Source organism: Camelus bactrianus, chromosome 13 (assembly GCF_048773025.1).
Source record: "Camelus bactrianus isolate YW-2024 breed Bactrian camel chromosome 13, ASM4877302v1, whole genome shotgun sequence".
NCBI classification, from domain to species: domain Eukaryota; kingdom Metazoa; phylum Chordata; class Mammalia; order Artiodactyla; family Camelidae; genus Camelus; species Camelus bactrianus.
Window position 1 is genome coordinate 40838965 of NC_133551.1, and position 23253 is coordinate 40862217.

The window sequence follows — 23253 nt, forward strand, 5'->3', positions numbered from 1 at the left end:
TCAAGCTGCCGTAACAAAACGCCTCAGACTGGGTGACTTAAACAACAGACATTTATGTCCTCATAGTACTGGAGGCTAGAAGAGATCAAGGCATCTGCAAGTTTGCATTCTCCTTGAGACCGCTCTCCTTGGCTCGTAGACGGCTCCTTCTCTCTGTGTCCTCACGTGGTCCCTTCTCTGTGTGCACACCACTGGGTATCTTTTCCTCTTCTTGAAAGGACACCAGTCCTGTTGGATTAGGGTCCCACCCACCCTATGACCTCACTTAACCTTAATTACCTCCCTAAAGGCCCTACCTCCAAATCCAGTCACACTGGGGTTAGGGCTTCAACCTATAGGCTTTAAGGGGATACAAGTACGTGTGTAACAAGGAGTAAGGACTTTGAGTTGTCATTGTTTGGTAATAGTCAAATGCATGTATCTGCTTGATTATTTACTGAGGCTTCCCTGGCAGCATCCAGTTTCTCCAGTGAAATTCTTTCTATCTCAGGGTAGAAGCTATGAAAGCTAAGCAATTGGGTGTTTTTTTGGGTAGAGACGATCAGAAATATCCTTTGTCATTTTGAATGTCATTTTGACAGTTAGGGCACAGGAGAGTCTATACCCAGAACCTTATGCCAGCATCAGTCTGAGTTGCTGCCACCTCTACTACTGATCTGGCTTTTCCAAACTCCCTCCGTTTCCTAAAGACAAAGAGGGTCTGTCTCAGCCCCCATCCCACACCCAGTCGGATCCTGTGCCTTCCCCTTCCCACTGGATCGCCTTGTGTTCAGAGCCTCCCCGTTCTTGCTGCTCCCTGTGATTCAACCAGATCCAAGTTCAGATTCCTGCTCTAGCGCTACCAGCCTTTGAGGGCTCGGGCCAGTTGCTTCAGTTTTCATCAGTGTGAAACAGATGGTGGTCTCTCCCTGGAAGAACTTGGCCATATGCATTCAGCAGATACCGCAAATTGTTGTACTGCTAGGATTCATGAGACTGGTCTGGGAAAGCGCCTGGAGTGGTTCACTCTGTCCAGGAATCTAAGCTCACAGTTTCTAGAGATGCGATGGGGATGGCCCAAGGCACACAGGGCTCCAAGACAGAGCAGGGCCAGAACCACTGCCTGGCCTCACAGAGACAGCTGGCATCCCGAGCCAGGGGACACTAAGGCCTGAGCTGCCCCCTCCCCACTGGATGCCATCCAGGGTCTTGCTGGTGATTATTCAGGTAGCTCCATCGCAGAACACACAGCTGCTCTCTTCTCCTGGTATTGGTGCTTTAACCTGACACTAGTTTTAAAGCGATTGCTCCAAATAGACGCTTACCTGGCTGCCCTCCCCTGCCTGTGCCCACCTCCACCAGGTCAGGAGCACGACCTTGCAAGGAGCAGCTGTGCTTTTATTTCTTTTTAAGCTCCGCAAAATCATAACTTAAAATCAGATCTAGAAGCTACTTGGAGCTCGCTGCTGTCGATGGTGGGCCCAGCGCCCCCACCCTGGAGGTGGGGCGATGCATTTGCTCCTTCCAATTCTACCCCGTGACCGCACTCTGGGCAGCAGAGTTCCTGGGAGGGAAGAAAGGTCTCCGGTGAGTGAGGTGGAGAACTGTTCAAGTGTAGCTGAAAACCAAACAGAAGAGCCCCTTCCCCAGACTCCTATCCAGGCAAAACTCCAGGTTTCTGCACATGAGAACTGCACACACCTGGGAGGGAGACGGGGTGCCTGGGTTCTGGTTCCAACCCTGTCGCTGGTTTGCTCCTTGTGACTGCGGGCAAGCCATGCGCCCTCTCGGTAGTGATGCGGTTGGAGCCTATGCTCTCTGAGGGCTCTGGGCTCTAACTTTGCTTCTCCCCTGTCCTGTCCCCTCCCCTCCACCTCACGGCTGGAGCTGAGGATGCCACAATTTCTGCAGGGAGCCTGAGAGGGAGGGGCTGGGGCTGCAGGGCCACACTGAAAGCAGAGGGACAGGGGATGGCCCCAAAAGCCCTGCTGCAGAGAGCCTCAGGACAGCGGTGGTGATCACGGCAGTGGTGTTGGCACCACTCACCTGGCCTCCTCTTTCCAGAGGGCTGTCATAGCATCTGTTTCCTCCCTTGATCCTGGTCGCCCGCCTCTGAGTCGGGAGGGTTAGTCCTCATTTCACAGGTGAAGAAACTGAGGCTCGGATGGGAAGAGGTTTTTGGATGCATGGGGTGTCCTCGTCAGACTTTGGGCTCATAAGCAGGCTTTTTGTTCTGCTCAGTCAGCCATTAGGGCTTCTCTGACCCTGAGTCCAGTGTCACCTTGCTGGCCTCTCCTCTTCTCAGAGTACTCTGGTGACCAGCAGGCCCTGGTATCTCTACCTGCACTTACTTGTCCCTCATTTGGGAGAGGCCCCTTTAGGAAGGCATGTGCCACATGTGTGGTGATGACAGCATCCTGGGGATCCGGGCTCTGCCCATCACACCATCCCCACCCTCAGGAGGCAAACCATTAGATGTTGAGGTGCAGAGAATGGCCCAAAGCACCTTGCCAAGGTTTGCATGGCCAGGAGTGGCTGAGTGTGGCCTCAAACCCAGGTCTCTTGCTGCCTCGCCTGGCCTGCCTGGCCATGGCTTCCCCGAGAGATGCATATTGTGCACTCACGGTGTCTGGGTTTGAAATCCCGGGACACCTTCCCCCGCCCCCCTGCCACACCAAGAAGCTTTTTCTCAGTTATTCCTAGGATGCCCCCCTGTGACTGTGATTCAAACCCCCACCCACTGATGTTCATAGTGGAAAAGACAGATTGCTTGGGGTAAAACATAGCAAAGTTAACTTTTTTAGAAATTAAGAAAAATTACAAGATTGAAGGGACAAGTAAGCAGAGTTTAAAGCAAAATGGACTTGGTATCCCTCAAAGAGCCATCCTCAGCCTTCTTCCTTCACAGTTCACTGGAAGGTCATGGGGAGAGGGGCAGGGCAGACCCAGGGAGGCCTTGGAGGCAGGGTGGATGGCGCTTGGGCTGGAGAGGCTGGTCTGGATTTGGCAAGAGGATGACCCGTGCTCCTTGCTGGCGTTCTCCTGGGCACATTCATGTTTTCAGACCTCCCACTCTCTCGAACCTCTCCCCAGCCCCCTCCTCTTCCTCGCTCTCTTCTTTTCCCTTCACACTCTTCTTCTGCCCGGACAACCAGAGTTGCCCAGAGTCCTGGTCTCTCTGCTGCCAGCCCTCAGCCTCTCTTTCCTGCTCTGGGCTTCTCCACCCCTCTGTCCTCAGGCTCCCCGCTGTCCCCTGCCTGGGCCTCCCCACTGTGGACTGCCCATCCTCTCACGACCTCTCTGGCACTGTCTTCCAGGTCGCCCAGGCCCCAGGCCACATATGTGAACGGCAGCCTTCCGGCCACACAGCACATCAAGCAGGAGTCCCTGCCCGACTACCGGGCCATGACAGAATCTCGTGCGCCCCTGTCCGCCCACTGCCGGGCCCCGCCCGCCACGGGCCTGCACACGGACCTGGACCTCCCGGGCCGAGGCCTTGCCACCCCTGCACCTTCCTGTTACCTTCTGGGCAGTGAACCCAGCTCTGGCCTGGGCCCCCAACCTGAGGCCCACCTCCCCGAGGGTGGCCTGAAGCGCTGCTGCCTCCTGGGCCTACCTCCCACCTCCTCCATCTCTGCCTCACCGTGCGCCTCCTCCGATGTCACCTCCATCATCCGCTCCTCCCAGACAGCTCTGGTCACCTGTGTCAACGGACTCCGGAGCCCCCCTCTGCCAGGAGACCTGGGGGTTCCTCCCAAACGTGCCCGGCCCACCCCTGCGTCCACCGAGAGCCACGAGGGTAGTTTGCAATTGGACACCTGCCGGAAGGCCGGCTTCCTGAAGCAGGAGCCTGCGGACGAGTTCTCAGAGCTCTTTGGGCCTCACCAGCAGGGCCTGCCGCCCCCCTACCCCCTGTCTCAGCTGCCGCCTGGCCCCAGCCTTGGAGGCCTGGGGCTGGGCTTGGCGGGCAGGGTGGTGGCCGGGCGGCAGGCGTGCCGTTGGGTAGACTGCTGTGCAGCCTATGAGCAGCAGGAGGAGCTGGTGCGGCACATCGAGAAGAGCCACATCGACCAGCGCAAGGGCGAGGACTTCACCTGCTTCTGGGCAGGCTGTGTGCGCCGCTACAAGCCCTTCAACGCCCGCTACAAGCTGCTCATCCACATGAGGGTGCACTCAGGCGAGAAGCCCAACAAGTGCATGGTGAGTTCCCCCGCTGCCCAGGCAGAGCGGCCCCCACCTTGCTGCCCTGGGAGAGGTCTGCCTGGGCTCCTCACCGGGGGCTGGCTGGGATCCCCTGTGCTTGACGAAGGAAGGACCAATGTTGTAGATGTGGCCACTGGTCACAAGGGTCAGTGCCCTGTAACTGGGAACCTCGGCAGAGGGCACCTCGGACTTGCCAGGTGCCCCATCCTCCACCCTCCATGGCCTGGTGTCGCACACACTCATTCAGGTGGTGACACGTGCTCTGAGTCAGAGGGGCTCAGCCAGCCTTCTCTCTTACATACAGAAGCTGAGTGTCCCAGTGCTGATGGCCAAGTGAGTCATGGGGCACATACTTTCCCCTAGTGCTGGATCTTCATCTGAAGTCCTTCCCAGGGAGGCTCCCTGGGCCTTCTGGGGGCAGCCACAGGCTTGGTTTCCTCCAGGGAGCACTGAGTCCTCACAGGCATCTGACTTGAGAGCTGCGGGTCCCCAGGGCAGTCCTTGGGGTAGGGCCAGACATTAGCTGATAAGGCCCTGGATAGCACGGGTAAGTCAGAGGAAGGAAGCAGCGTGTCTGGTCTGCAGGGCCAGTGTCAGAGCCAAGGAAGAGTTCTACACTCATGTCTTACCACTGGCAATGGGCCCTGCCTCATGGAGAACTCAGGCTGGGGAGGGGTGCAGCTGGGGGAGAGGTACACCTCTGTTCTGCTCAAAGCCCAGAGCAGTGTTTGCAGGGCCGGGGAGGGGGCAGGAAATATCAGCAACCAGCAGCATCAACTCCACCCTCCTGGGACCAGCTGTTGGCCCATGGGGCCCATCTGCTTGTGGAGCTGTAAGCTGGGCACCCACTGAACCAGCTTATTCAGCTTTAAGGAGGCTGAGTCTTGAGGATGAGAAGGAATTCACTTTATAGACAAGTGAGGGGCAGGGAACAGCCTCTGCCAAAGAGAGGAAGCACGATGGATCCTGTGGCTGGTGTGCCGGTGTCATGGGGAGAGGCTAGAGTGAGCAGGCTGAGAAGGTGAGCTGTATCATGTGCCTTTGGGCCAAGGCTGTGCTGGAGGGAGAGCTGGTGGCTGGGCCAGTCCCTGGTGATGCCCCAGTTCACTTGGGGTGTTGACACATGACTTGTCTAGGAGTTGATGCCCAGCAGACATTATAGGGCAAGACTCCTGGACAGACGGGTCCCACCTCTCTCTGAGATCCTGCTGTGGACAGCCGCTGAGCTGTAGTTCTCCTTTACATCCTCTCTCCTGGGGTGACCCCACTAGTGTCTGTGGAGCCCTCATGAAGACCGCCTGGCCTGAACACCGGCATGGTGTGCTTGGTGGCCTTCTAGCACTCGGGCTCCCATGTGGAATCACAGCATCCTGGAATTTCTGTGTTAGGCATGAGGAACCTTGGAGGTGATCTGGACCTTCCCTGCCCATTTTCCTGGTTGAGAAATGGAGGCCCACTGAGGGGTCAGAGAGGCTCAGATCACTCAGAGCAGTCTCGGGATCTCTCTGTAGGGTTTCTTCTCCTGGGCCAGCCTGCCGGGATCTCTTTGGTTCAGCAGAGTCCACAGGACACTGGCTTACACCTGGCTCATGCCTGGCTCATGCCTGGCTCTAGGGACCCAGACCTGGACCTGCCGAAGTCTTTGCCTGGGGGCAGTCACAGTCAGGGATGGGTGGAAGATGGGTGTGGAGACCAGTGACAGGGTCTGGGATGGAGTTTGCCTCGGCCCAGAGAGAAGAGGCCTAGCAAGGCTTCATGGAGGAGGTGGTGTTCAAGCCATGTCTGTACTCGCCTGTGGTTGCATTTAATCTTTATAAGAGTCTTGTAAAACACGGTTTTTACAGATGAAGAAACAAAGATTCAACAGGGTCCAGCTGGCCTTCCACTTGCTACTATGAGAACACTTCATCTTGCCTCTTTGGGGGTTTAGGATTTGGGTAGTAATTACAGCAAGTAGCTCATGAGTGCTGACTGTGTTGGGGGGCTGTTAGTCCTGTGGTCCTCATGCTCCATGTGGTCCTTGTAACAACCCTATGGGGCAGATACTATTAATCCCCACTTTGCAGATGAGGAAACTAAGGCTCAGAGACATTCATAATTTGTTCCAGGTCACACAGCTAGTTAGAGACAAATAACAACAACAGTAACAATAGAGGCTCATACTCATGATAGTAATAATAGGAACAACAATAAAAATAACTTGCCCAAGGTTACCCAGCTAGTAACCATTGGAGTGGGAGTTGAACCCACCGCTTTCTAAACTGATGCTCTTGTTTGTGTATATCATCTCCTGTTAAACTGATTATTCTCGGGGGTCCTGGGGCACTACCGTGCTGTCCTCTGGAGATGGTAGCAGAGATCTGTGAGCTCCGCCTTGCCGGCCGTGGGCATGCTTCCCCTTCCTGTGAGGCTGGCGCAGTAGGTAACCCAGGGGAAGGGGCGGGCCCTAGCCCGCACCCAGATAAGTAAAATCTCCCTTCCCTGTAAAATTATTAATTTCTCATGACAGGCCTCTGCTACCATGTGCTGTAATAGACAAAGGAATTTTGGACCCGGAGTCTCTGGAGAACAGGAAATAGATGAGACACTTTGATTGAAGAGTAAATGGCCCACTAAAATAGCAGTTAATCCTTTTATTATCTTTCCAGCAGCCGTTTCCACAGTTCTTTCATGAGGTAAGCCTTCCCCGCCCCGTCCAACTGTAACGCTCCTGTCTTAGCAGCTGGTTCGCATTTAGCCTGCGGAGCCTCTGCTCCCACACCAGGCCGGCCTGGACGAGCTTCGAGGAGCCCAGCTCTCCTCTGCCCAGGCCGTTAGTGCCCAGGCTGTTCGGGCCAAGCTGGGGACTGGGACTCGCCTTGCTGGCCCCCCGGGGTGAACTGCACCGCCTCCCACCCTGCCCTCTCCACGGCCCGTCCACGCCATCCAGAGGAAGCTCCCTAATCTCTTTGCAATATCCTGTTATGTTTCTTACGTTGTCGGAGTTGTCTTAGCCTTATTAAATTGGGGGTTTCATCTGCGTTACGATAGCAAGGTTACGTCCAACCCAAATACTGACGCGACGCCTCGAAGACGTTAACTTTGAAAAGATTAATTTCTTGCTTTCTTAGGTTGGCTCTCCCAGACAGTTGGAATTCTGATTGTCTGAGACTGCAGAAATTAGCAGACTGTGAGTTTGCTTTTCCCCACGTCGAGAAAAAGACAGGCTGAGTGAAAAAGGAAAACTCATATCCCTGGGTTTTATGAAATAATCATGACAGCAACCCCTGACTTTTGTGATGAGCTTGACCAAAGCTGTGAGCACAGCGTGGAAGGTTTGTGTGAAAGACACGTGAAAGCCCTAGAGTGAGTCACACTGACCTGGGGCCCTGCCACCTACCAGCTGTGTGACCTCAGGCAGGTGGCTTAGCCTCTCTGAGCAATAGCATACTCGACTGTAAAATGGGGCGATCATAGTACCTGCCTTTTTGGACTGTTGTTATAAAGGTTAAAGGAGATGATTTAAGGAAGTGCTTAGTTAATTCTCTTCTTCCCAGTCACACTCTTTACACTGATCATCTTAGGAGATTCATCCAGTAACTCTATGAATTAAGACAAGATCATTTATGGCTGTTTTACAAATGAGGACCCTGAGGCTCAAAAGAGCCAGTTAGTTAGTAGAGCCTGGACTTGACCTCTGCTGTTGGTGAGGTGGGCAGGGCTGTCACTCATGCTGGTGGCCTTGTCAGGTGTCTGCCAGCGATGCAGAGCACCTGCTCGGTGTCAGATGGTGTCTGTTCAGTGTGACTGAAGCTAGGAGAGGAGTTGGGGCAGAGGCACAGGGAGGAGGCTCTTGTCCCTGCTGGCTCAGTCCTGATGCACAGCTGGAGCCTCGAGGCTACTTACATCCTTCCTGTCTGGGTTCCTCTGGCAGCTGCAGCCACACTGGCCACTGGTCCCCATCCCCTACACCTCTGCAGTCTATCCCAGGTACCAGTGGACCTGAGACCAGGGACATAAATCAGAGAGGCTTGACCAGGGGTCTGGGATTGTATCTCATGGGAAGTCCTGAGGGAGAAGAGACCTAAGGCATTTGGAGACAAACTATGCCTAGCCATGGATTACCATGCCCAGAAGAAGAAACTGACGTTCACAGATGCAGTGGCCTGCTCTGTATCACCTGGTGCAGCTGCCTGGACCATCCCACGGGCCATGCTGCCCTCCACCTACCAGCCTTTGCCCAGGCTCTCCTTTCAGCAGAATACAGTCCTCTGTGCTTCTCATATCATAGTGGGCGGGGTCCGGGGCATCTACTTCTTCCCCCAAACCCATGTCCTGAGACCAGCCTCGTGGGTTGCACGTATTCCTAGGCCAGCTGACACTGCTGACTCATCCCAACATCTCAGACTCATCCCAGGGATTACTAGGGAGTTAGAAATGTCTGTTTCAGGCTGGTTTACCAGTCCATCCTCATCATGTATGGAAGGGGCATGGGGAAGACAGACCCTGAGAAGATGGGGAGCCAGGATCACACAGGAAATGGGGCAGCTTCAGCGAGCAGGGGGTTTCCTGAAGGGACTGGTAACCAAAAGCTGGGGAACATTACACTGTGGGAAAGTGACCCTCAAATGAGGGAAGCATCCTTCCCTGAAGCACTTGCCTTACCCGAGGGGCAGGCTCCCCTGTGTGCCTGCCCTAGTGCTGGGAGCTGGGGGTCCAGAGACATGGTGTGATGCTAGACTTCTGGTGCCGTGGGAGGGATGCTACCCTTGAATCTTGTGATCTTATTGCTGGAGGACGGAGGGAGGGAGGGGAGCCAGGAGCTGAGGGTCTGAGCCTGACTGCATAACCTCGTCCAAGTCAGTCAAGGGGTACAGGAACATTACTGAAATACTCACTGGGTGTTTTTCAGTATTTAGGGCTTCCACTCATGCATGATTTCAGTGCTTAGAACATTTCTGGAGACTGGAATTATCCTCATTTTACAGATGAGGGAAGGATAGTCCAGTTCATGCCGAAGTTCAGGCCCCAACTGCATCATGGGGTCAAATTTGAGACTGTGTGCTAGCCATGACCCCAAGCCACCTCCCAGGCAGAGAATCATCAGTCTGCTTACAAATGTCGAGAGAACATCCAGATCTGAAACTCATTCGGCAAGCTGACACTGAGCAAACGTGCCTCCTGTGTGCTAGGCCCTGGTGGGCTATGGGGTCATAGAAGGGAATCAAAGCCAGTCTGGGCTCTCAGAGCCCTGGTGAAGCAGGGAAACGGACTGATGTCTGCTTTAACTAAGTTTCCCAGGCCAGCGCCCCATCACCTTGAGAGCCTGCAGGTCCCCTGCCCTGCTAACATGATGGGTCTTTTGTTCTGTATTAGAGGGGAGAGCACTGTGGGATGAAAAATAAGACATTTCACCTTCTTTAAAATAAGTAAGTCACTTGAAAACAATATCTTCCTTTCTGGAGGCTAGGGTTTCTGATGAGGTTAAAAAGCTGTAAAATGGAACATGGTTTAAACCCCCCTGCCGTGGAGGATTCTGCTGTGCATGAGCCCAGAGAGGCCAAGCTGGTCCAACCAGCTCAGCTCGCCAAGTCCACCCACTTTGGAAATGGGGGCCTGAGCCTTACCTTATTCTTCTTGCAGGGGGTGGAGAGGGTCTGGGTAGGAAAACCTTTCTGGGCAAAGGCAGCCATCAAGTTGGCATCCAGATGTGCCCTCATTAACAACGCCTACTGGGACCATGTCAGTTCTTGTTTCTACTCATGGTTAGATGGGTAAGGTGAAGGCCAGAGAGGGGGCCTCAGTAGCCCAGCATCACCCAGTGAGTTAACAGTAGGCCTGGGATGTCTATTCTACTTTGTTCCTCCCTGCCCTGAAGCTTCCTCCCCTCCCGAATTCCTAGTGAGTCCTCATTCCAGCTTCTTTCCCTCCTCTGGGCCTTGGCTTTTGCTGGTACCTATGTCTAGACTGCCTTTTCTGGCCCAACAAACTCCTAACCATCCTGCACAGCCCAGTCCAGTGTCCCCTCCTCAGTGCCCCCTTTCTCTATGCCTCCTGCTCTCCCAGCACATGTTGCTCCATTTATAATCGTATTCCTGGTGTGGACGAGTGTCTTGGGGACCACATGCCATTTGACACCTGGCGTTGCCTTGGAAGCAAAGGAGTTGAGCCTACCCCCTGGTACAAAGGCTCTGCCCTGGTGGCCATCTGACCTCTCTGTTCTGAGGCTATGTGAATTTGCCTGGACACTATCTTCCAGAGCAGTTTCCTGTGAAGTCGCAAGATTAGAGGGACCTTAAAGATGGTCATGTTCACCCACTAATCTGGTGCGTGAAGTTTTCCTGCAGGAAAGCCTTAACTTGAAACCTGGCTTTGCCACCAATCAGCCTGTGATTGTGTGCAAGTAGCTTGACTTCTGCAAGCCTCTGTTTTCTTTTTAACTTTTCTTTTTTTATTGAAGTGTAGTTGATTTACTGTGTTTCAGGTGTACAGCAAAGTGATTCAATTATACATATATATACATTAAATATGTATTATTTTTCAGATTATTTTCCATCATAGGTTATTACAAGATATTGAATATAGTTCCCTGTACTATATTGTAGGTCTTTGTTGTTTACCTATTTTATATGTAGTAATGTGTACCTGTTAATCCCAAATTCCAAATTTATCTCTCCCCTTCCCTTCCCTCTTTGGTAACCATGAGTCTGTTTTCTATGTAGGTGAGTATAGTTCTGTTTTGTAAATAAGTTCCTTTCTATGTTTTTTTTTTTTTTTAGATTCCACATTTTAAGTGATATCATATGATATTTGTCTTACTCTGACTTACTTCCCTTAGTATGATAATCTCCAGGTCCATCCATGTTGCTGCAAAAATTTCATTCTTTTTTATGGCGTAGTAATATCCCATTGTATATATATCTATACATATACCACATCTTCTTTATCCAGTCATCTGTTGATAGACATTTAGGTTGCTTTTGTGTCTTGGCTATTGGAAATAGTGCTGCAATGAACATTGGGATATATGTATCTTTTTGAATTAGAGTTTTCATCTTTTCTGGATATATGCCCAGGAGTGGGATTGCTGGATCATATGGTAACTCTATTTTTAGTTTTTTAAGGAACCTCCATACATTTTGATAGTAAGCCTCTAAAGCAAGCCTCACCTGTAAAGCAGAAGGAATAGGACTATGGCGAGGCTTTGATGAGGTACCATATCCCAGATGCTTGTGCAGTGCCTGGCACACAGTAAGTGCCCAACAAATGGTTCTGACTGCCCTGGGTAGTCTGCATTAGGAAAGGAGAAAAAGGAGAGTCTGAAATGCATAGTGGCCATGTAGTCAAGAGTGTCCCCAGAGGAACAGAAAAGGTTGTTGTAAGTCCCAGCTCTGCCATGGATGGGCTGTGTGACCTCGGATGGGTCACTTGGCCGTGCTGAGCCTCAGTTTTCTGAACTGTGAAATGGGATTAATGCCTAACACTCTGTGTTCCCTGGGGGCCCAACAAATGCTAATGCCCTTTCCCCTCTTGAAGCCAAGGTTCCAGCTTCACAGATCTTTGCTTACACTGAATGCCTTCCTCTCTTCCCTAGTTTTAAAAAAATCAAACACAGAGATCTTCATAAGGAGAGACTCTGTAAACTTCAGCTTTGTGATTAACTCAGAGCCCTGAGGATCCCCTCTCTTCACTGTACAGAGGAGAAACTGAGGCCCCAGACAGAAATGACTTGCTGGGAAAGGAAAAGCCAGAGGAAGTGGGGAGAGATGGAGATAGAGACTCCTCCCAGCTCTGCTGCTCACTGGCTGTGCAACCTTGAATAAGTCACTTCACTTCTAAGCCTCCATTTATGCATCTGTGAAATTGGGCTTGTGGTGCTCACCCCAGAAGAGTTTCTGTGCTCCACAAACTGCAGAGTGCTCTGCAGAGGGGATCAAAGTTGAATGCCTGACTCCTAGTCCAGCACTCCTGCCTATAACTGGGCCCGGAATACACAGTCACCCTCAAGGGCGCATTCCTCCCAGGTGGGTTTCCCATCAGGCACACAACTTTCTAGTCACATGCTCCCAAAATGCAGTTCTTGGCCTTTTGGCCTCTTTCTACAGCTCTCCTGGCCTCCTCCTTCCCTGCTCCACAGCCCACCTTACTCCATCCCCCACCCCCTCCCATCCACCCCTACCCACTCTACTCCTGTTCACCTCCCCATCCCCAGCCCTACCTCCTCTCCCTCCCTGACTCCCCGCCCCCCATCTCGTTTAAATTCTGAGCCAAGAATTGGTGAGCCAGGGTGGACCAATGGGTAAATACATAGGATAACTACTAGGGTTCAAATCCTCGCTCTGCCCCTTAACCAGCCATGAGACCTCAAACAGGTCACGTGGCCTTTGAGCCTCAGTTTCCTGTCTGTGTAAAAGGGAGAGTGTTGTGAGAATTAAATGAGATCATGTATATGGAGCACTTACCTCATGCCTGGCAAAATACTCCATGCTTGAAAACAGGAGTCCTTGTTCCCCTTTTTTTTTTTTTTTTTTCTGAGTCATCAAACCTGAGCTCTCGTAGACATGAGAATTCCTAAGAGCACTAAACTCGAGGGTACAGGAACACTGGCCAAGTTTTGTGAACTCAACACTGCTTTATGGAATATGAAAAAAATTAAGGATAAAAAAAACAACCCTCTGAATTGAATTTAAACTAAGAAAAGGAGAAAAAGCTTTTGATTTTATTGGAATGAAAAAGTCAGATAAAATCAACAGTGACTCGAAGAAAGCGTCCAGAACATGTTTTCTAAGAGGGACATCCTGGAAATGGTAAACTTCACGACTGAGCGTTAATAGGCTCTGTCTCCACTGGATGGCAGATGGGTCATCTGAGCCGACTTCACGCGCCTCCCTTGGACTGCTACAGTGACGGCCCTCAGCGTCCTGGCCTCGTCTGTTAAGTGGGTGATGGGCCACACCACACCTCTATGGCCTCAGTCTCCTCGGACGCTCCAAGACTCTGGACACTGGGCTTGCCTGTTCCCTTCCTCACAAGGGTATCTTGGGCTCAGCTGTGTTGTCTTCCCCCAGTTTTTTAGCTCGGCTTTTTTGATACCCATGCTGTGCCAGGTTCGATGCTAGAAGCAGGGGGTACGGCATCAAATGAGGAATGGTCTGATGGCGAGGAAATTAACCACATGCTGCAGAGACACAGAGGGCGGAGAAGACTTCCCCAGGATGTCATGAGAGCTAGGCTTTGAAGGGAGGTTAGGAGCTTTCCAGGGGCAGACCACGAGGAAAGGCATTTAAAGGAAAGGGAACAGTACATACAAAAGACGTGACAGTCTTGACACTTGCGGGGAGCATAGGTGTCCTCTTATGGTTGGAGTGCGTTCTGTGCATGGGGGCTGGGAGCAGACATGGAGTTGGACCTTTAAGAGTGTCGAAGTCCAATATGAGGAGCTTAGGCTGTACCCTGAGGGCAAGGGAGAGAGTGGGGGAAGGGTTTTGAGCAAGAGAGTAACACAATCAGCATTAACATTTAGAATGTTGGTGGTGTGGCAGGTACATCTGAAGGGGAGCAGCAGGTCCCCCTGACGCAAGCAGGCAGATGAGGACATAGAGGTCCAGGAAGGAGGCCTTCTTCCCACCAGAGCCGACAGCAGGGCCTGGCTGCCAGCCAGGGCCTGGGCACCACAGACAGGCTGGCTCAGCCCAGCGAGCCATGCCGGGCAGTGTCTGCACCTGATTGGTTAAATGGAGCTCAGTCGGCCTTTGGAAGCAGCGTTCAGCACATTTACCAGTGGGAAACGGGAAAGGCATTTCCCATAATGTGGCTCCGTAAAGTTTGCACAACTGTTCTTTGTTTTCTGTCCATCCCCACAATAAATCTTCCTCTGCTGCCAGGACTGGGGCCTCTGCGGTCTGTAAGTGATTACGGCGCTGACTCGTGCAGTGCTGCCTCCTCAAGATGCATTCTTCTGACGTGGGTAATGATAAAATGAGAGCCCATCACTGAGACTCCACAGCTTTGCAAGTGGCGATTTCCAAATGGCTGGAAAGTGGCCGCCTGATGGAGAGCAGCCTGCTCTTGCCTCGTCCACATGGCACCTCCTCAGCCTCGCTTGCTAAGTCTGCCCTGCTGGGGGCATAAGGCCCAGAGAGCAGTCATGCACGGGAGTCCTGGGCTGTGCATTTCCTGGAAGTAGGACAGGTGGGCTGGGGGCCTCTTTGGGTTCTGCATTCCTTGGGGCAAGCCCGGGAGGTCTCTGCTGGGCACGGAGGAAGGCGAGCACCCAGTGAGTGTTCGGCTGATGGACCACCCACCAGCCTCTTTGTTTTACTGAGTCAGAAAGCATAGGATTTTTGAGCTGAAAGGAACATGTGTAGCTTCCCAGGGCATGACCGGGCCCCGGGGTGCGGAGTTTTGTTGGGTAGTTCCCGTGCTCAGGGAACGCACAGGGCAGCGGCAGGATCCCTGGTTTATGACAGGCGCACCGAAATCCACAGAGTAGGAGCTGCCTGGCCAGGTGTCACGTCTGGGAATCCACCTCCTGCCCCTGGCTCTCTGCTCTGTCGTCTCCCTACTGCCCACAGTTGCCTTCTGCACCCCTATTTAGCCACAAATCTTTGTTTCCTGGAATCTGCTGAGCCCCTCATTTGGGGAGTCAGTTTGTCCTATGGGGTCATTTCTGCCCAGGTTTAGTTGTCAGTGAACATGATCGCAATTGGAAGTCAAGAAAGGTTGAGTCTGCTGTGCATCTAGTACTTCCTCAAGATCTCTCTCCTCTCCCATCCCCCTCTGCCTCCTCCCATTCCTCTCCCCAGCCATCCAGGACAAGAGGAGATGGTTCCTGGAGGCCACAAATCCTAAAGCCTCTGTTTGCACTCTTGCCGATGTGGAAACAGGTCTGTAGAGAGGGTTTGGCTCATTGAGATCACAGAGAAAAAGAACTAAAGCTCAGCTCCCTTTGCCTCCCAGCCCTTTCCGCTGTGCAGAGTCGCTATCTCTTGAGTACCTACTATGTGCCAGGCCCCGGATGAGAGCTGACATACATTGCCTCCATCTGTACCATCGCTGCCTCCCAAATTCTGGAGGACTCTGGCTTGTGTTGTGTTTGCACTGGGGAAGAACCTTCAAGGGCATCTTGTCTGATGCTGCTCCCAAGCCCTGCAAGCACCTTTGACAGATGGGGACCTGAGGCCCAGGGCTGGAGGATGGCCCACTGGAGGTCACGCAGGGCAGATGGCTGGTGGCTTATGCAGTCCACAAGTGTCAGAATCACCTTCCCTCCTGGCCGGATCGGGTTCAGGCAGCCCTGCCCCTCAGGCTCCAGGGAGACTGTAACCAGCGGTGGGTTTCAGACATCACAGCTCCTCACGTGCGTTAGAAGAGCATGGTGATAGGTGGCTGTAGGTGTTAAGCCTGGAGGAAGCCTGACTTGTGCGAAGGCCCACTCGGATGAGCGCCAGCACAAGTCTGCAGCCCCTGTGCCTGTCCCCACCCCTTACCTTCTTCATGCACACACAGCCACCTGGCCTTGGGCCTCAGTTTCTTGGCATGTGTGAACTTTGATCAGTTCCAAGTCCTTGAGTTTCTTGACCCTGACTCAGCCAGTCTGGGCAGAGACCGTGTGCGCCAGGGGTTAGAGCTCGTTTCCCTCCCCAGCTCTGCATTAGACTGCCTTGTGGCTCTAGGAAAGTCACCAGGCCTCTTTGGGGCCTCAGTTTTCTCTACAAAATAGAAGGCTTGGACTCCAGGATCCTTAAGATCCTTTGAACTCAGACAGTTATCTTTCTGCATTTCTGGCAGGGCCCAGGGGAGAGGAAGGAGATGGACAAGGAAGGGGCAGGTATGGGTCCCTGCTGAGCTCTCTGACCTCAGTTCCTTCCGTGCTTTTCTCTCTTGCTCTGCTCCAGCCGCACTAGCTCCTGGTTCCTCCTTGGCTCACACATACCAAGTTAATTCCTACCTCAGACTCTCTGCATGGCTCTTCCCTCTGCCCAGAATGCTCTTGCTCCAACCCCGTCTCCCTTCACTCAGGCCCATGAAGGCTTCCATAGAGGTCCATGTCACCTCCTCCAGGAGGCCTTCCCTGACCACCTGTCTAAAGTAGTACCTTCAGCCACTCTGCCTCTCATGCTACCCAGCATTGTGTGTTTACCTGTGATCTTTTCACTCCACTAAGCTCCGTGAAGTCTATCTAGAACTTTTTATGTTTTGTTCCTTGTTGCATCTCCAGGGTCTCAGACAGTTTCTGACACACATCGTGTGATTGACAACTATTTGCTAAATGTGATTGAGAGGAGAGTCTGACTCAGTGGAGCAGAAGTGATGGGGTGTGCTGGGAAGGGATTTTGCAACACACTCACAGGGCTGTGGTGAGGATTGCATGGATTGCTGTCGGAGAGGCATTTCTGGGTTGGGCTAGACAGGTAGTGTGTCCAGAGAGCCCAGCACAGTGCCCAGTGCACAGTTGGTGCTCAGCACATGTTGGCTCCCTCCTCCTGCCTCACCCCCAACCCTGACTTCCCTCCCTCCTTGATTTGTAGTATCAGCGTAAAGGAAAGTCTGCACCCCAAGTCTTCCAGCTCATGGAATGTCAGACCCAGTCAAGAGCTAGAAGCCATCTGGTTCAATCCTGTTTGTGGATTTGGAAACTGAGGCCCAGAGAGGAAGAATTCCTGTCCAGGTTCCCACGCTGTTTCTGGGGCTTGCAGAGAAATTTACAGTCAAGCCTTCCGCATAGTGGATGCTCTGTAATTAGCTGCTGCTGCTGCAGCTGTTCATCATTAATTCAGTCTCCACAGATCCTCTCTTTATGACCATGGACCCAGAGGTAGAGCGAGAGTACAATTTTGCGTTAATTGACAACAAAAAGACTATTACAACCAAGAATGCAACAGGGGAAGTGATTGAACTGCCCCAAAGCAGCTACTTTAAAGTGGGAGGAGAGAGGGGAAGTCGCGTTTGTTGGGAATGTGCTCTCCTCCAGATAGCAGATAAAGCCTGTCGTCCTCTATTTTCTTGATGAGTCTTTTGATGTCATTACTGTCCCATTTTATGGATGTGGAGACTGAGGCTGAGGGACATTAAGTATTGGGATTCCCATCTCTGGCCTGCTGCTCCAGGATACCCTCTGTGTCAGCGCTATTTTCTGTAATCAAGCATGAGCTGCTCGCTCCCTGTTTTCATTGAGCTCAGTCTAGAGGACCCCTGACAAGGCATCTTAGTTACTGCAACTTCTCAAAAACAATCAAACGTAATCTGGGTTTCACATGGGCCCTTCCACTTAACCTACACCAGGGGCTGGGATAGGTGTTGCTATATTGGGAGTCAGCACCAGGAGCCCGAGGCATACTTGTGCCCCACTTCCCTGGCTTCTGTGTGCAGGGAGCCAGTGACCTCACAGGTTGGGGAGGCATGTGGGGGTCAAAGGAAAGGAGGGGTTGGGGGGCAGCTGCCTGGGGCTCCTTCCCTGAACACAGGTGAGAGAACCAGTTCAGGGTGGAGTCCTCTGCGGTCCATGACAACAAACACCAGGCAGAAGAGAGCATGTGGGGAGGTCCCACAGCCAGCAGGAATGGGAGTCGGGATTTGAATCCAGGGAAGCCTGAAAGCATAACAACTCCTCAGGAAGAACTGGGTCCTGCCTTCAAGTCTTCTGGGATCCAGTTCTGATCCCATATTCACCATGACCTTGGCTGGGCAAGCTATTCCCTTGTTCTGGTCTCAGTTTCCTTTTCTGTTTAGTGGAAATGATAATCTTTACTCATCTGCTCATCACCCCATATCATCACCACGACAACCTTATATTTTTGGCACCATTGCCCCATCTTCCCAGTGAGGACAAGAAGGGACCTGGTAAGGCAGGGTGACCAGCAAAGGGGCACACAGCAGGTCAGTGGTGATTCCTGGGGTCACACAGCGGGTTAATGGTGATACCCAGGGCAGGCTATCCCCATGTCACCCCTCTCCTTTGAGTTCTGTTGCTGCTTGTGCCCCAGATGTGATGGTGTTTGTCGGGCTGGCTCTGCTCCCTCCTCCTGCTGCCCCCACAGTAAGTCCAGCTCCTGGGCTGGGGGATGTCGAGGTGTGGTCCTGAGGAGAGAGGAGCAGAGGGCCTGCTGCTTGCAGTCAGCACCTCTGTCAGGATGTTCGCGGCTCGTGCCTTCAAAGCACCAGCCCTTTAATCGTCTCCACATTGTGAACCCAAGAACTTCATCCTGACAACTGGTTGGCAAAATCAGTCAAGGGTTCCCCCTCCTGCAACCAGACAGTGGTTTCAGCCTTTCAAGAGCTGTCTGAGGTGCTTACTGCAGGGTATAAATTAGATTCACCTGGCAAGGCCCCACTTCCCACTGGAATCTTTGTGGAAATGCTCCCTTTTGGATCCTGTCTGAGACGGAAGCATGAGAAGGCCTGGGCCCCCAGGAAGCCAGCAGGTGGGAGGTAGGAGTTTCCCAGACTCGTGGGTGAGACGGGTAAAGCCAGCAGGGCCTTGTCACAACACTCGCCGACCCCAGCACTTCTGGCTTCAGCCTCTTCCTCCATAAAAAATATTAAAAATTTCATTTTATGATGGCATTGGCTTAAAGACAGCATATTTATATTATGTATTAAAACTTTTTCTTTGACCTAAAAGAAGTTCCTTTTTTCTTCTGATTTTAAATTAAATTACAACGTGTTCATGTGTCCCTAAAAGTATTGTGGACACTGTGTACTTTGTGTGCTGTGCCTAGTGGACAAGGCAGCCTGTAGCAAGGCCTGCAAAGGCTGGGAGCACTTGAGGTTCAATCCAGGCCTCGCCTCCCGTATCCCTTCCTCTAGGCTTCAGTTTCATCCTCTGTGAAGACAGATACGTGGAGGAAACACCAGAAAATCCTGCTGTGATGTTCTACTCTGTCCCCTCCTGTTCTAGGCCATTTTATTCCTCGTCGTTGAGTTCTTGTCTTTCATTAAGAACTCTGGTTTACAACAAAAGATGTGCATGTAGTTAAACTGACATAGATTACAGAGAAGGACATAAAGACATGAAAACCCTAATAAGTTCACTTAGTTATTGTGATCGAAGCTGGTATTTACTAGGGATTCCTGGAAGCCAAGGCAAAGAAGGCAAGTTGCTGAATTGTAGAATTCTTACCATTTGGGAAAGGGAGCAGAGCAGCCAGCGTGTGGGCAGGGGCCAGTTTTGTCTGGATCGCAGGTCTTTATGCGGCCTTGGTGAGAGTCACGTGAGCTGATCACTGGAGGAGGGCTGTGCAGATCACTGACGATTACGCAGAGTCACTAAGCAAAGCTATCGATCTTGTTTTCACAAATAACTTTGCTAATGTTCTTTGAGAAAAGCCAGGGCCAAGTAGATACTGGCAATGAAGGTAACTTCTCTGTGCTCTGTAGTCTGTGTCATACTGTCAGTCTGTCTGTACAGTAGCCCTCTGAGGTTTGGCATTCTCACTTTACAGATGAGGAATCTGGGACTCAGAGAATCTAAGTAATTGACCCCAATCACACAGCGGGACCTGACTTCTGTGGCAAGCGGGCCTCTCTCTACAGTCTTCACGGTTCAGTCTATTACTTGGGCAGATTCAGCCCCTTGCTCAAGAGGCTCATAGCCTAGTGGACTCTGTAGGCCCTAAACAGAAGAGGGTAACACTGAGACACATGCCTTGAGGAGTGCTAAGGGGGTGATGGGGCCCAATGGGAGGAGAAGCTGTCAGCCTAGGGCTAGAGGAGCAGAATAGCACCATGGAGGAGGTGAGAAAGGGCACTAGTGTGGGCCAGGAGATGAGATTGTGAAGCCTGGGTCGGGGAGGTGGCAGAGGAGAGAAACAGCCACCTGCCAGGCTACTTACTTATAAGCAGCAGAAACCAGCTCTGGCCATAATGAGCCCTGCATCCCCTCCCTCCCCCCGACCAAGAACTTGTTGGCAGGCCCTTGTGACCTCAGACCGCTTATCTAAGGAAAAAGGAGCAGACTTTGGGGACAGGGAGGATCCCAGGACCCCAGAGTCCTAGAGGCGGGGAACCTAGACCTGCTTCTCCAGGGACAACAGACTGCCCAGACATCATGCCAGGATCCTTGGCCTCTGGGCTGCCTCTCATTCTAGGGCCAGAGCTGAGGAGGGCATCCCACTGTCCAGCTTGCTGAGGATTGCCCCCTCCTTTGTGGGAGGCATAAAGGTCCTTCCTGTTCACACTTTCACTTTCTACCCTAAGGATTCTTTAATATTGGGAAACTGGGCAGCCAGTCAGATCAGCACACCTGCAGCTACAGAAACGATTGGATCTGAGAGAGAATTCAGGAGAGGCTGCTCTGTGCTCTGCTTTGTCCTGCTCTGGAGATGCTCACCGTCTAGAGGTGGGGCAGACTTGGAATCTGAGTTAAACCCCATGATAGACCACCTCGAGGAAAATCAATGGGAACTCAGAGGAGAGGATTTAATCTAGAGTGGGGAGGCCTCCAGAGAAAAGCTGGGTAAGAGTTATCTAGGTGGAAGGGGATGAGAAGAGTGTCCCAAGGAGAGGGAACAGTGTAAGAAAAGGCCTGGAGGTGAGAGCTGGGAATGGCTCAGTGATGGAGTGATGGAGAGGTGACCTGGGCTGCTAACAGAGGACCTTGTATGTCAGATGGAGGAGCTCGAGCCCTGTCCACAGAGCAGCAGAAACCCAAGGGTGGGTTGGAGCAGGAGGGGCATGAGGTGCATGTGAATATAGATGTATGTGTGTTTCCTGTGCCTCTTGGGGGCCAGCATGCACATGTTCATGCCATCAGCTAAAATCTCTGCCCCACTTGTGTTAATTAACAGCTAATGACTTAATTCTAGAGGCTTTTCCAAGAACAGAGTTAGTGTCTTTGGTTGCAGTTTCCCAGGACTCAATAACCCCTTTCCTCCAGATTTATATAGGCTGCTGGAGAGCAGTGTGCTTGCAAGCAGTTTTCCAACTTGGCCCAAGAATCTTCTTTGCTGGGCCAGGGTGTCCAGTGAGGGCCCCTGACAAGACGTCAGGTCCCCAGGGGGCCACGGCTCTGCCCCTGGACTGATTGCACCATTTGTGGAGAGGGTCCCTCTGAAGGAGCCTGAGCTTTGGGCTGACTGGATGTCCCCCCTCCAGCCGGCCTGTGGTCAAACCCTGGCTGAACTTGAGCCTCCTCTTAAACATATACACATCTAGACCCCACGGCTAGGCGGGGATCCCAGTGCCCCTTGTTAATGGTACGGCTGGAACCACGACTGTGGCTTGGACACAAGGGCAAAGTAGGGCTGCTTCCTTTACCCGTACATACTAGGGACCAGCAGACATCGGGACCTCGCCAGCCTCCCAGCCAGAGGAGTCAGGGGGTTGCCTCCCCAGAACTAACTCTCAAGAGCAGCTGTGCTGTGTGACATTGAGAGAGTTACTTTACCTTTCTGAAGCTTCCATCTCCTCATCTGTAAAATGGTACTTAGGTGGGTGTCCCAGAAGCAGACCCTGAGAGGAGGATTTGTGTACAGTGGTCTCCCAGGGGAGACTGGGAGGGAGGGTCTAACACGAGTGGTGGTAACGATTCCTGTCTTCCAGGGTGGGGACGGGGTTCATTCATTCACTCAACCATCTGATTGGGTCCTTGGAATATGCCGGCAATGGGTAAATTGCTGGGGTGAATGGGAGAGGTGAATGGGAACTGGGAGAAAGGCAGTCCGGGTGCAGAAGTTGCAGGGGAAGCTTACCAAAGGCCCAGCGACATCTGAGGAAACTGAGGCTCAGAGCTATGCTCCGCCAGGGTCTCACACACCTCAAAGCAACTCAGAGCCAGAACACAAAAGTAGAGGTCAGAAGTGCAGATGGTCTCGGGGTGGAAGAGGCCCTGTCCAGGATCACAGCGTCCCGCTGTCTGGAGCCCCTGGAGCAGGCTGCGGGGATGGTGTGGGGAGCAGTGGGGTCTCTGTTGGCACCAGTTAAAATTGGCCCAAGGCAATTGCTGCTCTAATTGTCATTGTCCTACAGTTTGTGCATGGAATTTGTATGCCATGGAATAGAGAAGAGATTAGGCCCTGAATGTCTGTTTATGCCGTCTCTTAAAAAACCCCTCAGATGCCAGGCTTGCTGAGAAACCAGGGGGAGACCTGTGGTCTCCAGCATCAGCCTGAGCTGCCCACAGGGACGTGTTCAGGGTAAATCAATTCCATTTCTAGGAAAGCACAGAGCCTTCCTTCCCTAGCGGGCTCTGACCCTGGCTCCCCAGTTTCTGGGGTTCTGAGGGCCTGTGTTTCAGGGTGTTTTCCTGGCTCTGGGTGCCTATCACTGTATCTTCATGTGCTTGTAGGGGCGGTGTACTCACAGGCATGCGTGTTCTTATTTATGGGCATGTTTGTATTGTTGGATGTGTCTCCAGGGGTCAGGGTGTTCCGTGTGTTCCTGTGAGTGGGTTGGTTTGTGCGTATCTGCTGTGTGTGTCTGCATCTCTCTCTGTGTGTCCACACAGCATGTGTCTGTGCATGGGGGTCCTACGAGCCTGAGGAAGGTGTCATTCCTCCTGGTCAGGGTGCCAGCAGAAGTACCACTGAGAAAGGCAGCTGGATTCGGGCCCTGGAGAGGGGGTACAAAGGGAGTTGGGGGAGCTTCTCCTCCCCACTGTCCTTCCCACATTTGCAAAACTCAGAGCTGTCAGGAAGCGGACTCAGCTTAGTACCAGGAAGGACTCAGTAGCAGGCAGGAAGCTCCCCTAGTGGAGGGAAGTGTGGGAGCAGAGGCTGGCCTGCCACTTGGCAGTTTAACTCAGCAACAGTCCCTGAAGCTTCTTGTCCTTTCTCAGGCCTTGGTCTGGGCCCTGAGTCAAACATAATTCGGGCTGAGTTCCAGGACCCACAAACTAATGGTCACCCTTGAGACTGGGTCCCCAAAGGAATAGCAGTAGCTACAGTGATGGAGCCCTTCCACTGCTGGGCACTGTTCTAAGCAACATGCTTGGGTCAGGTGCTGTTTCGCAAATGAGAGATGGAAGCCCAAGTGATGAAGCAGCTTGCCTAGGTCCCTGCGGCAAGCAGAGGCACAGCTCAGAGTGGGACCGGCATCCCTAAGCAGGAGGACTTGAGCTGCTGGCCCCCTTCCCTTGCCCCTGCTCCAGGCGAT

The 23253-nt window shown here is 52.5% G+C and overlaps 1 protein-coding gene across 4 annotated transcripts in view; it reads left to right on the forward strand.

Moving 5' to 3' along the window:
• GLIS1 (GLIS family zinc finger 1) overlaps positions 1-23253 on the forward strand; it is a 211473-nt gene that overhangs the window by 128784 nt on the left and 59436 nt on the right. For all 4 annotated transcript variants that reach the window (XM_074376453.1, XM_074376455.1, XM_074376454.1 and 1 more), the window contains exon 4: positions 3297-4179. In XM_074376453.1, coding sequence (XP_074232554.1) covers positions 3297-4179 — 883 coding nt within the window. The remainder of the gene's footprint in view (positions 1-3296; positions 4180-23253) is intronic.